A 16,376-nucleotide genomic window follows, 5' to 3' on the forward strand; every position below is an offset into this window, starting at 1 on the left:
TTACTTGTAAATGATCATCATTTCTTCCTCCCGGTATTCCAGAAAATTAGGCACCCTTTTCAATGGCCTCAAATCAAAACTACTAGCATTAAAATTCATCTTCACTTTGAACCTTTAACAAGAGAACGTGTGTCAGGATATTGCAAAACAATATTCATTTACTTTAAGCATTAATTATTATTAGAAACCAACTGCCAGAAATATGGTTCAGAATACCATTACTTGACACTGCTATGCCTTTTCCAAGATACTAGTTGTTTAAGAGTTTTAGAAACCATAATGGAGACTGATGTGCTGTTGTTCTCTGAGAACCAAGGTTAGGCAGCAGAGTTGAACTCCTCCATCCTCTGGGAGCTTATGTTCTACATAAAAAGAAGTCATAAAGCCAGGTGTGGTAGAGCAAGCCTATATCCCCAACCCTTAGAAGGCAGAGGCAGGACTACCACCACACGTATGGCAGCCATAGGTGATAAACACATCTGGTAGTAACTCCTAGAACAATGGACTGGAAACCTTGTTCAGTATTAGTGCCCAATAAGCATGATTTCCCCACTCAGTATACATGTTCCAACTTCCAATTTTCTGACTTTCTTTTTGGCCATCCAAGTACTGAAACTATATAAATATTATATCACGTCAAACTTTTTATTTTATTCTTCCACCATTATCCTAAGGCCCTCACACAACATCCCTACTGAAAAACAAACAAAACCAAAATCTTGGGGCTGGAGAAATAGTTAAACTGCTAAATCTTTTTGAGAGGATTTGCATCTGTCTCCCAGCAGCCACTCTGATGACTCACTATCACCTTGTAGCCTCAGCTCCGGGATGGCCAATATTTTCTTCTAGACTCTGCAAGAACCTGCACTCATGCTCACATATCCACAGGCAGACCCACACATACACACGTAAATTAAAAGTAAAAACATCTTTCTAAAAAATATTGTTCAGGGGTCTTAAGAGATGGATCAGCCATAAAGAGCAGTGGCTGCTCTTCCAGAGGACCCAGGTTCAATTCCCAGCTCCAACATAGGCGGTTCACAACTGCCTGAAACCAGCTTCAGGGTATCGGACACCCTCTTCTGGCTTCTGTGGTCAGCACACACATTGCATACTTTCACACACATACACATATATAAAGTTAAATCTTTGTTTTTTCAATGTCAATAGAGTACTAAGGATAACAACTATAGGAATATCCAAATATAGATCAACTTCTGACCAATAAAACAAGTCTCCTAATACTAGTGTGTGACAGAAGAGGTAGGTTTCTAAAGAAAAATACCAAGTCTGCACTATTTTTCCATCCTAAATTACTAATATTCAATTTTTAAAATCTAAAATTAAGGTCAGGTGTAATGGTGCATGCCTTTAAACACAGCACTTAGAAAACAGGCAGGAAGATCTGTAGAGGTGAGTGTGAGGCTTATCTGATGCACACAGGGAGTTCCAGGCCAGCCCAGGGAACAGTGGGAAACTCTCAAAAAGCAAACAGACAGACAAACAAACAAACAAACAAAAACCGCTGGGATGGAGAGTTAAGCGCAGTGGCTATTCTCCCAGAGGACCTAGGTTCAATGCCCAGTATACCAGGCATACACCAGATATATAAACAGACGTGCAGGCAAAATGTCCATATAAATACAAATTTTAAATTATAAAATCATTGGCCATGCAAAGTAAGTAAAATAAAATGCCTAGTGAAGACATAAAGCAATCAACAGAACCAGACTGAACCAAATTCAGAAATAATCCTAATGTTGATTAGAAATTTAAAGTTACTATGATTAGTATGGCTTTTGAAAAAAATCTGAATAATCTGAAAAAAAGTGAACAGTGTGCACCAATGTTTGAAGAATTTCAGAAAAGGTAAAAACTATGAAAAATCTAATGGAAATGCCAAACATCGTGATGCTACGGACGGTATGTTTGCCGGTTCACCAGTAGACAGCACACAAGGACACTCAGTGGACTTGCAGACAGCTCAGTAGAAATCATCTAACCAAAACATGAAGAGAAAAGGCAAAGTCAACCAATATCACAAGACTTACAGAACTGAGGACATTATCCACAGCCACAAACATAAGACTTGTGGGAGTTAAAAGCAGACAGAATGGTACCTAAGAAACCTTTAAAGTGATAGTGGTCTAGGTCCCCCCACAAATTAATGAACTATATATAATGACAAAAACGAAAATGTCAGAGGACTCTAAGAGGAAAAGTAACAAGCTTAGATACCTCAGAGTCTGTCTGATAAAAACCAAAGCTGGAGACTCTCGAGAGTACCAAGAAAAATACTATATACAGAGGAGCGATGAATCACAACAGACTTTATTTAAAAAAGAACCGTTACTGAAATATAGCACTATCTCAAGAAAGAGTTTTGAATGTCTAAGAAGATCACACTTTCTATTAGGTCAATTATTACCTGCTCCTTTTACAAAATTCACTCTCTATATAACTCATGGGCACTTTAAGCCATTTGTTTGGAGTCATACTTTGCCTTGAATTACAAATACTTGGGAATCTGGAATGCAACTGGGCCTTCTCGATCTCTTTAAATTCTTTCATTGTATAGATTTTGCCTGCAAGAAAATTAGTGACCTAATCAGTGTGCGTAAGTGCAATGCCGCTGCCTGTGGGCAAGGGACCGCGTAAGGATTCAGTACCAGTCTCACACTGCAGAAGGGTTCTCTTTTCGTCATCCTTGTCACACTGGGCTTTTTTCAAAGGGTCACGAAATGGTGGCAAGACAACCTACAAAAGAAGGATTTTTTGAGGATGGGGCTGAGTCTGAGTACTAACATCTGATCCAACATAAGCACCCATGTGTGCTTAGAAGCTATGAATACAGGACCTATAAACTATACACCATTTATATGTATTTAATACATTAAAAGAGATGAGGGCACTCTGACACTTCTCTAATGAGGTCATATAGCCAAAGAGGAAGGTTAGCTGTGTGTGTGTCCTGAGGTAGGGGAGTATTATACATGTATTTATGTTAATGTGGATTATGTATTATGCATGTATGTATGTATGTATGTGTATGCAGATACACATGCACACATGTGTATGGTTTACACCATCCAGAGGTGGATGTCAGATGTTGTCCTCTGTCACTCCCTGCATTACTTCTTGTGACAGAGCTTCTCACTGAACCTGAAGACCACTGTTAGACTGGCTGGCCAGTGAGCTCCAGGGTCCATCTGGCTGCTTCACCAGTAATGGGTTACAGGTTTATGCTGTGGCGTCAGTCCTTCACAGGGTGTTAGGAGACCACACCTAGCTCCGATGCTTGTGTAGGCAGGCACTTTACCAACTAAACTATCCACTCCACCCAAGGCAGGATTAGCTTTTATTTCAAAGTTTGAGTTTAGTCTTCAAACACTCTGTTGTCATTATCATATATCCCTAAATTTAAATATTTGCTTTCCTTTAATACATGGAAATATATATCTACATGGTCATCTACATCCTAATACACAACCAGAAACATAATAATTATATAAAACTTAACATGATATTCAAAATCCAGATTATCTGTAAATCATTAAAGGACAAAATGTCTTTTGCTGGCCATCATTACTAAAATAAAAACTCAACAGGAGACAACAGCGTTCGGAACCTGTCATAGTCATGGACTAGCCTGCTCCTGTGAAAGGTTACCTGTCTGCCCTTCCAGTAATGATTAGACTCGTTTTCTTGAGTAACTGTAACACAGACCATGACTGCTCAGACTTACTCAGTGTGCATGAGTGCACTGCCTTCTACAGTAACTCGCTGTGCAGGGACAAAAGCAGTGCTAGTGTCCTTATTATCTGCATCTGACTTTTGACGAATGAAGACATGTTTTTAAACTTTAAATAAAGTAACAACAATCATAAGTTTAACCAGCAACTATGTCACATGTCCCTATTTCTACTGAAGCTTTACACTTTGGAATACATAATAATGACTAAGTTTTTAACTTGTGGATCACAGAACCCAGTTAAAAATACTGAAACCTTATAATTCTTGAACAACTTTTAAGACTTACAATGCTGACTTTATCAGAAGACATATTACTACTGGAACAATATTAGCATGGCCCCTGTGTAAGGAGGGCACACAAAATCATGTAGCATTTCACTTGTCTGTTTGGTCTAGTTGGAACAGGGACTCACGTAGCCCAGGTTGACCTGGAATTCAAGTGTGTGACACCATGCCAAACCTCTGCATTCCATATGTAAGAAACAAACCAAAAAGAGTTGTTGACAGCTCCAACGAACTTGTGTTTGTATCACTTAGGTATGTTGATGTTGGATATACATACGTATATATACATACATACATATAATATATGAAAACTAAAAATCTCTTAATTAAAAATAATTTTATCATATTTGAAATATCTTTTATTTAAAATTTGTATTTTCCAAAACAAAAACTTAAGTAGTACTGTTTTATATTTTTGTAACTTTAATATCTTGCTTAAAATAAAAGTTAGTTTTTAGCTTGTTTCTGCATCTAATCTGCCTTGATTTGTTGTAGGTGAAGAAGGTGAAAAATGCACATAGCATGCATATTAGGAAAACAGCATAAACAGCCTTCTCACGTCACTGCAGATACTCTTTTTAAAAACTGTGTGTTTGTATTTTGTGAGTACACATATGGAGGTCAGAAGTCAACTTTAAGGAATGGTGTGGTGATCTTCCATTGTGACTTATGGGGAAGGAAAGAAGGTGGTAAGCAGTTTTATCTGCAGATCCACCTTAGGACCCAGTGTGAATTTTTTTATTTGACACTTTATTCAAAGTTACCAAATGATTGTTTCCTTTTTGCTTGTTTTTATTTTATTTTATGTGTATGGGTGTTCTGCCTGCATATGTGTCCATATGTACTTACCTGGTGCCTACAAAGGGTGAAAGAGGGCATCAGATCCCCTGGAACTGGAGTTATAGACAATTGTGAGCTGCCAGGTATATGCTAAGGAGAGTTCTCTGAGAGCATACTTGCAACCAGTGCTCTTAACCACTGAGCCCTCTCTCCATCCCCAGTTTCCGATATGTTAGCCATGATATGGAATCTAAAGCCACACCAGAAAACATTTAGAATGAATCTTTTCTCTGTGTACCACTTTAAAGCAGAATGAATCAGTTATCTGGGAGGAATGTGGTCTGGGACATATGAGGTCTTCCAAGAGCTTACAGATCTCATTGTATAACACCAAGGCTCACACTCACTAATAGCACTGCCTGACTAGCCAGCCCAGTCTAGGTAGTCAGCGCTATTTAGATGCATGGTAGCAACTGTGAGTCTTTCAAAAGTCAAATGTCTGTTGGAAAGTCACATCTTGTCACTAGTAGTAAACGCTATTAACATCACTTCATTCCTTTTCCAGAAAATGTCTATCAACCAGCTGAAATTTAATAACCATGGTTTGTAAACCATTCTTTCAGATAAAAATGCTGTCTCAGAAAAAGAACAAAGCTAGCCTGTTCTGCTCTCAATTTAGCAGCCATACTTCATTTCACCACACAGCAGAAGTCTCTTCTATGTGCTTTCATTTATCAAATATTACAATGGATTGCTATGCTAAAGGAGATGATTTAATAAGATATTCTTCTCTGATTTATTTTTATTTATGCATATGGGTGTCTGTGTACATGTGTCGTGTGTGTGAGTCCCTACAAGAAAGCATTCAATCCCCTGGAGTTGGAGTTATAGGCAGTTATAAACCACCTGGTGTGGGAATCAAACCTGGGTCCTCTGAAAGTACAAGTGCTCTTAAACACCTAGGCATCCCTCCAGCCCCATTTTGTTGTTGTTTTGTTTTGTTTTTTGAGATGTAGCCCAGGGCAGTTTTGGACTTGAAATCGTCCTGCCTCAGCTTTCTGACTGCTGGGATTACAGGAATATGGCTACATGCCCATCCCTAAGTTGAACAATTCTTGAGCACAGTGGGGTGGGGATATCCTTGTATTTATTAGATACGAGGTGTGAAAGGAGGAAGCAATCCTCTGCACTCCTAAAGTCAGGTCCTTCCCAAGCCAGGAAAGAAGACAAATTCTTTCTGATTGGCGTGGGCTGACTCTGGGCCATCAGCAACCCTACTACTAGGAGTAAGAGAAGCCATTTTCTGTACAAGGGTGCCAAGGTGGGAAGATGGGTAACAATGGAGAGCTCTACTTAACAAGCCAGAACTGAGAATAAGAACATTGATCTCATGTACTGAGCAACTCCAGTGCAGGTCTTGAAGGAGATCGTTCATGCATAAAGAGCACAGAGGAGGACAGCAGAAACCCAGTCCCAGGGGAGTTTTCCCTGAGTTCTCTCATTTGAGGCTTTGGGAGAACCTGAGCAAGGGCCTGGGCTTGAAGGCAGGGGTAACAATGCTAAGCCCACAAACATGGCCAGAATTGGAGCATCACAGGGTTACAAGGATGACAAACGTGATCTTAAATCTGCCCCCTCTGGTTGGATTAGGGGAGAGATGGGGGAAGCTGAGGAGGAGGGCAACCCTGAAGAGGACCAGCGTCTCAACCTGGACCCCCGAGGTCCCTCAGACGCTGGATCATCCAACCAGGCGCTACCCCAGCTGAGATGAGTCCCCCAACATATATATGGCAGAGGACTGGGTTCAGTCACAGAAGATGCACCTAGCTCTCAAGAGACTGGAGGCCCCAGGAAGTTTAAAGGTCTGGTGGTGGGTGGGGTGGGGACATCCTTGTGGAAACAAGGGGTTGGGGGATGTAGAACAGTTGGGGGTAGACCAGGAGGGGAATAAAATCTGGATGTAAAAATAAATTTAAAAAAATTTAAAAAAAAATCTGTCCCTATCAAGAGTTAGAAGGCTTTGAGGCTCTTCTTAGGATCTACTACAAAAGACAGGCAAGAGACTTATGCATATTGAATTTCTATATATTGGACTGAATTAATATTAGATTTCTCCCTGATTTGGATGTATGGAGATTCACATTAGTTCTAATAAAATGCCTCTCAAAATGAAAAACATCCTTGTCAGCATGAAGAAAAGGCATCTGTGTAACGGTGGGTATTCGACCTGGGGCCTTACACATGCTCAGCAAATGTTCTACCACTGAACTACATCCCTTTTGTTTATAATTTTTAAAAATTGTATGGGTGGGTGTAGAGATGCACACAAATGCACGTGGAAGCCAGAGGTCACCCTTGGGTGTCATTCCTCAGGAGCCATCCACCTTGCTTTTGGATACCAGGTCTCTCTTAGGGACTTGAGGCTCACTGATTAAACTAGACTGACTGACCAGTGAACCCCAAAGATCTGTCTTGACTCCTGGGAGTGCACATCTTCATGTCCAGCTTTTTATATGAATGCTACAAACTGGACTTGGGTATCAAATGTTTGAGCAGCACACATTTTTACCAGCGGAGTCAGCCTAGTCCTCTTTTTCTTTCAAGGTGTCTGTATGCTGCCCAGGTCAGGCTTTAACTTGGGGATCATTCTCATGGTTAGCCCAAGGAGTTACAATTATAGGAAAGCACAACCACACCCATATAAAAACTGCATCAATAAATTACTTAAATGCAACCATAAATTTTTTTTCAGACAGTCCTGAACATGATACTGCAGACAGAGACAGATAGATCTTTGTGAATCCAAGGTCAGCCTGGTCTACATAGTGACCTTCAGGACAGCCAATCAAAGTATACAGTGAGGCCCTGTCTCAAAAAGGGGGGACAGAGGTAGAACATTGGTTTAGCAGTAGTTAAGAGCACATATTGATTGCCCTTCCAGAAGTTCTAAGTTCAGATCCCAGTTCTCATGTTAGGCAGATAACAGCCTGTAACTTCAGTTTCAAAGGATCCAATACATTTTTCTGACTTCTGTGGGCACTCACATGCAGATATAGCCCTAATACCGAACATGTACACACAGAGAAATAAACTTTAAAAGACATGAAAAAATAAAAATTGATTGTGAAATATGGTGAGTACAGTTAATATTAATGGTCTATATTATTTAAAATTGCTGAAAGTGGATTTTAAGTGTTCCCTTTAAACAGTGGTGAGGCCAGCAAAACAGCTCAGGAGTAATACTGCTTGCCACACAAAACTGATGGTCCTGAGTCTGCTCCCTAGAGTCCTCCCATGGAAGGAGAAAATTCATTGCCAAACTTGTCCTCTTAGCTCCCCACACACCATGATATATGCTTGTCAGACCTACCCATATACACACAATAATAATAACATAACCTTCAGAAAGTGATAAGTGTGTGAGCTAATGCACGTTAATGAATTCCAATTAGCCACTTCATTAAGGATTTCCAAATAACATGACAAACTACAATACCTACTTTTGTCTATTTTTAAATGCAAGAGAGTAATGATTCAGCTGACCATATACTACAGTTGCTTCAAAATGTAAAAAAAGGAAACAAAACTGTAATTTGCACATATGAAAAATTTAGCTGCCCTTCCAAGGATGTTAAGTGAAACGACATACATGTTTACTACCTATGACAACATACTTCTTATAAGCAGAATTTGGTAATGCGACACATCCTGTGTGGGAAGTTTCCTGCCATGGCTTTGGATCCCATGAGTACACATTCATCACAATGGAAAGGCAAACACTTAGCACTCATGGAAACAGCTGATCCCCGTGTCCACAGAGCTCAATCTAAGAACAGCTGCTAAAATCCCAAGGATTCAGATTACTTTACAAAGGAAACGTGGAATTCAGTTTAAACGAGAGTGTGAATGTCTGTGTCCCTCCCTTAATTTACATGTTGATGACTAATCACCAATGCAACATCATAAAGAGGAGGACTCTCAGGACATGATTAGGTCAAATGGGTGGAACCCTCCTGAAAGAGGGTTCGTTTGTTCTTACACCACTTAAAGACATAAAGAAATCGCCATCCTTAAACACTGGTCTCCACGAGACAGTGAGTGTGTTGACGTCCTCATCTTATACTTCTTTGCTTTCTTGGTTACTTTTCTACTGATGTGTTAAACCCCATGACCAAAGCAAGTTACAAAAGAATTTAACTAGGCATACAGTTCCAGAGGGTTAAGACCTTATGATGGCAGGTTAAAGGCACAGAGGTACATGGTGAGAGCAGCCACTGAGAGCTCACATCTTAATCCACAGCCACAAAGCAGAGAGCACACGGAGAACAGTACTGAATTTTTTTTTTTTTGAAACTTCCAGCCCACCCAGTGACACAGCTCCTCCAACAAGGCCACACCTCCTAATCCTTCCCAAATAGTTCCATCAACTGAGGACCAAGTACTCAAATATATGTCTGTGGAGTCCACTCTTGTCTAAGCTACCACAGCAGCACTCAGAATTATGGGCAATAACTGTTTTTGTTTATAAATTATCTAGTCCAAAGTATTTTGTTATATCAGGCAAAATGGACTAGTAGAGTATCAACTCCATTTTCAAATCACAGTTCCACCTTTATGTTAGTTACTAGTTGGTATGTTTAAGACTCTAAACTCTAATTTTCACCTATGTAAATAGAGTTTATAGCACAAACACACACACACACACACACACACACACACACACAAATTCAGAGGAAAATGGGGGGGGGAACATTGTAAAAATACCAGAAGATTAAAAGTGTCTTATGACCCAAGATAGTTTCATTGGGAGGTTTCTTTTTTTATAATATCCACTATTAGTAAAATATAAAAAATGGACAATAGTTTCAGTATATGCACCCTATCGTGTAGACAGTTTGGTAATATGAACTTAATTCTACTTCTAGAAACTTGCATGAAGGAAAAATAAAACCTAGCTACAGAGATAAGTATCATAAAATCATTTGTAAGAGCAATACTTACATTTATAAGAGCATAGCAAGGGTGGTAAATGACTAGAGACTCATGTAAGCTCTGCTATTCACAGATGGATGACTTTCACAAATGACCTATCTGTGCTGTACTGCCTCATCTTGAATTACCTTACCCAGCAGCAGTAGAGATGAATTTAAGAAACCGTAGGGCTAGGGGTATAGCTCAGTGCTATACCCCTAACATATGCTTAATATACAGAAAGAAAAGCAAACATTTGGTTAACATCAAATAAATAAACAAACAAACAAACCCAGAAAGGTTTATAAAAATACAACGAATTAGTTTAGGGTAATACAAATTTTAGTATTTTTTTAAAATCAGTTTTCTCATTTGTTATAAGAATGTAGTAGTACATGCTTTTAATCCAAACACGAGGGAGTCAGAGGCTGGTGGACCTCTATGAGGCCAGCCTAGTCTACGTAATGAGTTCCAGGACAGCCAACACTACATAGAGTGACCCTCTCTCAAAACACAAATAAACAAAAGAATGTATTACTGTTGTAACAAGGTTTAAAGTTTTTGAAAATGTTTAAACGTTTGCTATTATTCAGTTATTATACAGAATTTTCCTATTTTCTGGAGACTAACTCATTTTGGCTTTTGAGTTATTTATTCCTCTGTAATATATGAAGATAGGAAAGCACTCTCACAATGCTACTAAACTTTCGTAAGTCACTACAAGGCAGTGCATATGTTAAGGCTGCTCAGAATAACCAGACACATACTGTCACAGTTAAGAAACCTGCCTACCTTTGCCCAACAGCAATGGGAGGCCCTTGGTCCCAGGGAGGCTTGATGCCCCAGCATAGTGGGATGCTGGAGGGGTGGGTGGGAGAGTGCGGAAGGGTTGGGGAGCACTCGCATACAGGCAAAGGGGAGGGGGGAGGGCAGATGTGGGATTGGGGGCTGGTGGAGGGGTAACTGGGAAGTGGGATATCATTTGAGATGTAAACAAATGGAATGATTAATAGAAAGTAAGAAAAAAGAAACCTGCCTACCTTCAGATAATTGGGGTCCTCTTTGCTCATATAAAAAGGGTCATATTCTTTTGGATCATAATGCTCTATAAATGTATTTCCCTACGAAGAGGAAATAAAGCCACACATAAGAAAGAGGTACACAATTAATACTGAGGATATCAGAACTCAGAAGTTAACCAGTTTGAACCTGTTGCCCCTCAGTTATCAGGGACAAAGCTGAGTCATTGAGCTCCAGCCCCTGTCCCTCACTGCTCCAGACCTAGGTACAAATACCAAACAGCACCACTATCATCCCTTCATGAAGAAGATGGCTCAGTGGGCAAAGTCCTTCACCACCACACTGAAGAACTCAGTTCAATTCCAAAACTAACACAACAGAAAGAGACTCTTACTTCCTTGCGAGCTCATGAACATATGCACGCACGCATGGAGGTACATGAATAAATAAATACAATTTAATTTTTAAAAGAATGTACTATCTACATCAGAGTATAGATCGCATATAAATAGAAGAGAAAGAAGCAGACTATTTGGATAACTAAAGAGGAAGTGAACAAAGATAACCTTGACTTTTAAGCCAGTATAAAAAGTATAAAATGATCTCTTAGTACCTTCTTATTTGAATGTTTCAAAAAATTGTCCAATTCTTGACGTCTCCTCTTTTTAATGTTCTTATGTGAACCAACTTTTTCTATAATTTTCTTCTGGAGAGGATCTGCCACACGTTCAACCCATTTTTTATACAACATCTCTTTTCTTCTTGTGTTTAAGAAGTCATAATGATGTAAATACTTATCTAGCTCCTGGTGAACAGTAACAGAAAGACAAACATATCTTCCTGAAGCTTTTATATCCTAAAGTTGTGTAAGATTCAAACTTTATAAGCCTAAATGATTCCCAAGGATAGCCCGTTCATTCAACCCTTTAACCTTCACCATTTGGCACATGGACAATGGAGGCAACATGCTCACCCTTCCTGGCAATCAAATACCAGGGCTTCAGCAGGTAAGGACACTTGTCACTCAATCCTGGCAACCTGAATGTGAACCCCAGAACCCATGAAAGGTGAAGAAGAGAACAAATTCTACAAAGTTGTCCTCTGACTTCTACATGTGTGCTGTGGCATGTGTGTCTGCACAAACACATCATACATATATACACATCTATAATCATAAAAAAATAAAAGTTTTATTTAAATGCAATAAATTAAATATACCATATATTGGGAAGAGAGATAAAATAAGCAATAAAGTATACACTGCAAGTGAAGTTATCCTGGAAAAATTATTTTATGTGCGTGCATGTGTGATGTGCATGTATGTATGTGTGCAGTTCTGCCTGCCTGTGAAGTGCTGAAGGATGTCCCCACAGGAGACTGGCAATCACTAGCAACCCTCAGAGATGCCCTCCACTTAATCCCAGCTGCTAACGAATGCTTTTAGTTCTGTTTTCTATATTATCTAGGACTTTGAACTTTACTCAAATTTCTTTGGTAAATACTACATTGAAAACAGCAAAAATAGCTAAGATGCATTTTGTAGCCAATTCTTACCTTCATTATGTAATTTTCTCTATATAAAATTGATTGTACAGCTGCATCAGTATCTTCTTTAGCTAAAGCCTACAAGAAAAGAATTAGTCCAAAAGTCAAATCTTGAAAGATCATTAGCATTATCTGTGCACATTATATCTTTATGTGACAGGCATATCGCTGAAGTATTCTCTGTAAATCCAATTTTCTGTATCACTAAGCACTTTTTCAAATACTACTTTGATCTTTCCACTCTTGGCTACAGCTCATTCAAAGGTCAGAAATAATTCATCTCACAGATATTTTCAGTCCAAGAACAGTCAAATGACTTTCCCAGAGCCGTGTCATAGTTAGAACTGCCTTTCCCCATACCTGATGAAATGTTTTCACCTTCCTGGGCTAGGACAGGTATGCACAGGCATCTTAATCAAAGAATCAGACTAATCTCGATGCACATTTAATATAAGGCTATGCCAGCTTAATACCACCTTAGGCAAAGCTATACCTAGAAAAAACACCGAGATATAACAGCACAAGGTCTTAGGACAGTGAGTGCATTCCATTTCATGCTCCCCTTCTTACTTTTTCATGATAAATTTGCCTGTTAATTTGGTTTTGAAATTACTTTTTAAGAGCTGAAATGTAAGGATTATGGATAAAATAAACCATGAATTAATTTTTATCTGCAAAATTATATGAAATGTGAAAGTATTATAAAAATATTGCTAGATCTTTATAAAAATTTAAGAACAGTGTATTGAAATACAAAGTCTTCTTACATTGTTTTGAGCCAGGATCTTATAATGTAGCCCAGGCTGGCCAGGACTTGGTAAATAGCCCAGCTGACCTCAAACTAGTGTCAATCCATTCCTTGTCTTAGTCTCCCAAGTGCTGGGAGTACAGTCCTGTGCCACCAACCCAGTCCATCTTATTATGTTCCTGTAACTAATTTTCCATAACAATTGACCAGTTGCTTAGTAGACTGAAACATTTTTTTCTCAAAGGCAGTAGGGACATAAATATAATAAATAAATAAACACACTTATCATTCATGAAGACCTTATAATCACCTAGTAAATGTATGTATTTTTGTGTGGGTCTAATGGAGTTTTGTTGTTTGATTTTTGAGACAGGATCTCAATATATAACCCTGCCTGGAACTCACTGTGTACCGAAGGCTGTCCTCAAATTCACAGAGATCCACCTGCCTTTGCCTCCTGAGAGCTGGGATTAAAGAAGTGACCCCAACACCCACTGGACCACGATTCAAACTCAAATGTGTGTCAGTATTTTTGAGAGAACGGGATCTGGCTATGTATTCTAACATGTCCTAAGACTTGCTCAGGAGTCTCAGACTTGTCATCCTCCTGCCGCATCTCCTAAGTGAAGGATTACAGGTGTGAACCACTGCCCTTGACTTCACAATGTATTTTCTTTCCTTCTTTTGCACAGAGAATTGCTGATTTTGACAAGACTGCTGTCCTCAAGTAAGACTGGTAGTGGATTACTGTTCTAGCTCCAGACCAAAATAGTAATAATGTATATGTGTATATGTATACATATATGTGTGTGTGTACACATATATATTCAGCAATCTGAAAATAGAAAATGACTGAAAGGCTCCATCTCCAGACTAGTTTCAACCAGAGCTAATGTAAGAAGCTAAAACATGTGATCTCACTGGTTGAGGAATTAGAAAGCAAAGTTCATGGCAAGTATGGAAAACTTTTTTCCCTAACAGTGGTGGAGATTAAGTCTTATTTATGCTAAGCAAATGCTCTCCCACTGAAGTACTTGAACTGTCTGTGGACAGGGCTTTATGCAGTCCAACCAAAACTTAAGAAAAGTAGTTTCACCTGCTGCTAACTGACAGACAAACTTTAGAGCCTGAACTCAGCAAAGTCAACTACGTGGTAAATTCAATATTTTATATGACATAAAAGAAGCCAGGTCCTCTATACTGCATCATTCATAATGTCTAAAATTGAATCTAAAATTACTAGACATAGAGGAAAAGGTAAATTCATACTTGAGGGAAAAAATCAGCAGAATCTGGGATGGTCCATGTATTGTAACCAAAGATAAAGACTTTGGGAGTACAGCCTCGTACACAAGCCCTAATTCCAGTTATTCCAGGTACTCAGAAGGCTGCTACAGGAAAACAAAGAATTGAGGACCAGGCTATGGAATACAGTGAGGTCCTAGCCAAAGGAAAAAGGTCCTAGCCAAAATATGCTAACAATGAATGGACAGACTCAGCAAACAAACAGAAGCAAGAAAAGAACCGGTGGGAAAATTCAGTTCTTAAGTCTTAAAAAGAAACAAATTTCAGTGAGTTTATCAGAAGTTTGGAGATGACTTAACAAGAATTAGTAGATGTGAAAGAATAGCATGAGGAATAATTCACTTCAGACCCAGGCTTAGTGACATGGGCCTGGAAACCAAGCACATGCCCCAAGAAGGCTAAGGCAGGGGGCCTAGAATTTGAGGACATCAGAGACACACAGACATTTTCAGAGAGACAAAAGTGAGGGTGCTAAGGGAGGGAAGGAAATAATACCTGAGAGAGGAAGGGCATTTTGGAAATTGTAAGCCAACAGATACAAGAAATTCAATAAATTCCAAGTAGTGGAGAAATTAGGTCTATCGTATATTGCTGGGAATATATAATGAAATGGTAGTTGCTGTGGGGAATGTCTTTGCTGGTTTCCCAAAAAGTTATGTATTTGACCCAGCGAGTCCAAGCCTATGTTACGAGAGAACTAACTGGAAACATGTTCAAACAGAAAGTTAAACACAAATGTTCCTGGGAACAATGTTCATAACAAAACACTAGGAGACAATCCAAACGTGAAGCTACTGATGAAATAGCATGTGGTAGCCAAGCACTGTGCAGGATTTCATCATAAACAGGCTGGAGCAGGGACTAGACTGCTGCTCTTCCAGGAGGAAGTTCAGTTCCCAGCATACACATCAGGTAGCTTAAAACCACCCCAGCTCCAGGGAACCTGACACCTCCTTCTGGCCTGCACAAACACCTGTGCACATGTAATGTATAATTTAGAAGACCAGGAAGTAATACATGGTAAAACATGGATGAAACTTGAAAGTATTATTCCACATAAAAGAAGCCAGTCACAAAAGGTCATATATTACATATGACTCATCCATATAAATGCCCAGAATATGGGAATCCACAGAGTTAGAAATAGATTACTGTTACCAATAACTAGGAGGCAAAGAAAGAAGAGTGACTGTCAATGAATATAGTTGCTTTTCAGGAACGATGAAAACACAATAGAATTAAGAAAGTGGTAGAAGTTATATATCCTTATGAACAGGCTGAAAAGGCTAATGAATCATAGACTTTAAAGAAGCGACTGGTATGGTGTATAAATTATATCTCAATATTAAAATCTCAATAATAAAGAACCTAATTTTAAAAAGAAATATTTGAACAAACATCACCAAAGAGATATATAAATTGCAAAGAAGGCTTGAAAAAATGCCCAACAATTGAAAACAAAATAAAAAAAAAATCTTCATTATTAATTGGCAGCTTCATAAAAAGTTAACTTAATTTACTATATAACCAGTCATTCCACAACTAAATGTTACCCAAGGAAAATGAAAACATGTCTACACAATGACACAAATGTAATAGGTACAAAATGGAAACAACCAAATTGTTCATCAATACAATGGACAGATTGGGTTAGAAACATTGAATAGAATAGCAGTTGTTTAAAAAGAAAAAAAAAACAAGACTAGAATATATTGATACATATAACAGCATGGATGAACTTCAAAAAAATAATTTTAAGTGAAAGAAACCAAATTATAAAAGAATACATTGGAGCCAGGCATAGTGGCACAGGATTCTAATCCCAGCACTCTGGAGGCAGAGGCAGGCAGATCTCTGATTTTCAGACCAGCCTGGTCTACAGATTAGGTTCCAGGACTACAAGGATTACTCAAGGAAACTCTGTCTCAAACAAACAAATCAAAACAAACAAAAAACAAAACGAAACAAA

The 16,376-nt window shown here is 38.8% G+C and overlaps 1 protein-coding gene and 1 pseudogene across 5 annotated transcripts in view; one reads left to right on the forward strand and one right to left on the reverse strand.

The window, feature by feature from the left end:
* Positions 1-16,376, reverse strand: part of Fam228b (family with sequence similarity 228 member B) — a 31,652-nt gene that overhangs the window by 13,885 nt on the left and 1,391 nt on the right. For 4 of the 5 annotated variants that reach the window (XM_032909170.1, XM_032909169.1, XM_032909168.1 and 1 more), the window contains exons 2-7: positions 12,364-12,432; positions 11,423-11,614; positions 10,830-10,910; positions 2,670-2,757; positions 2,429-2,585; positions 5-112 (exon numbers count right to left, since the gene is read on the reverse strand). In XM_032909170.1, coding sequence (XP_032765061.1) covers positions 5-112; positions 2,429-2,585; positions 2,670-2,757; positions 10,830-10,910; positions 11,423-11,614; positions 12,364-12,432 — 695 coding nt within the window. Of the gene's footprint in view, positions 1-4; positions 113-2,192; positions 2,586-2,669; positions 2,758-10,829; positions 10,911-11,422; positions 11,615-12,363; positions 12,433-16,376 lie in introns of those variants that run through there. The other variant, XM_032909171.1, reaches the window with a different exon arrangement.
* LOC116906341 lies at positions 4,046-4,138 on the forward strand (annotated as a pseudogene).

The sequence above is a fragment of the Rattus rattus genome, chromosome 7 (genome assembly GCF_011064425.1).
Source record: "Rattus rattus isolate New Zealand chromosome 7, Rrattus_CSIRO_v1, whole genome shotgun sequence".
Taxonomy (NCBI): Eukaryota; Metazoa; Chordata; class Mammalia; order Rodentia; family Muridae; genus Rattus; species Rattus rattus.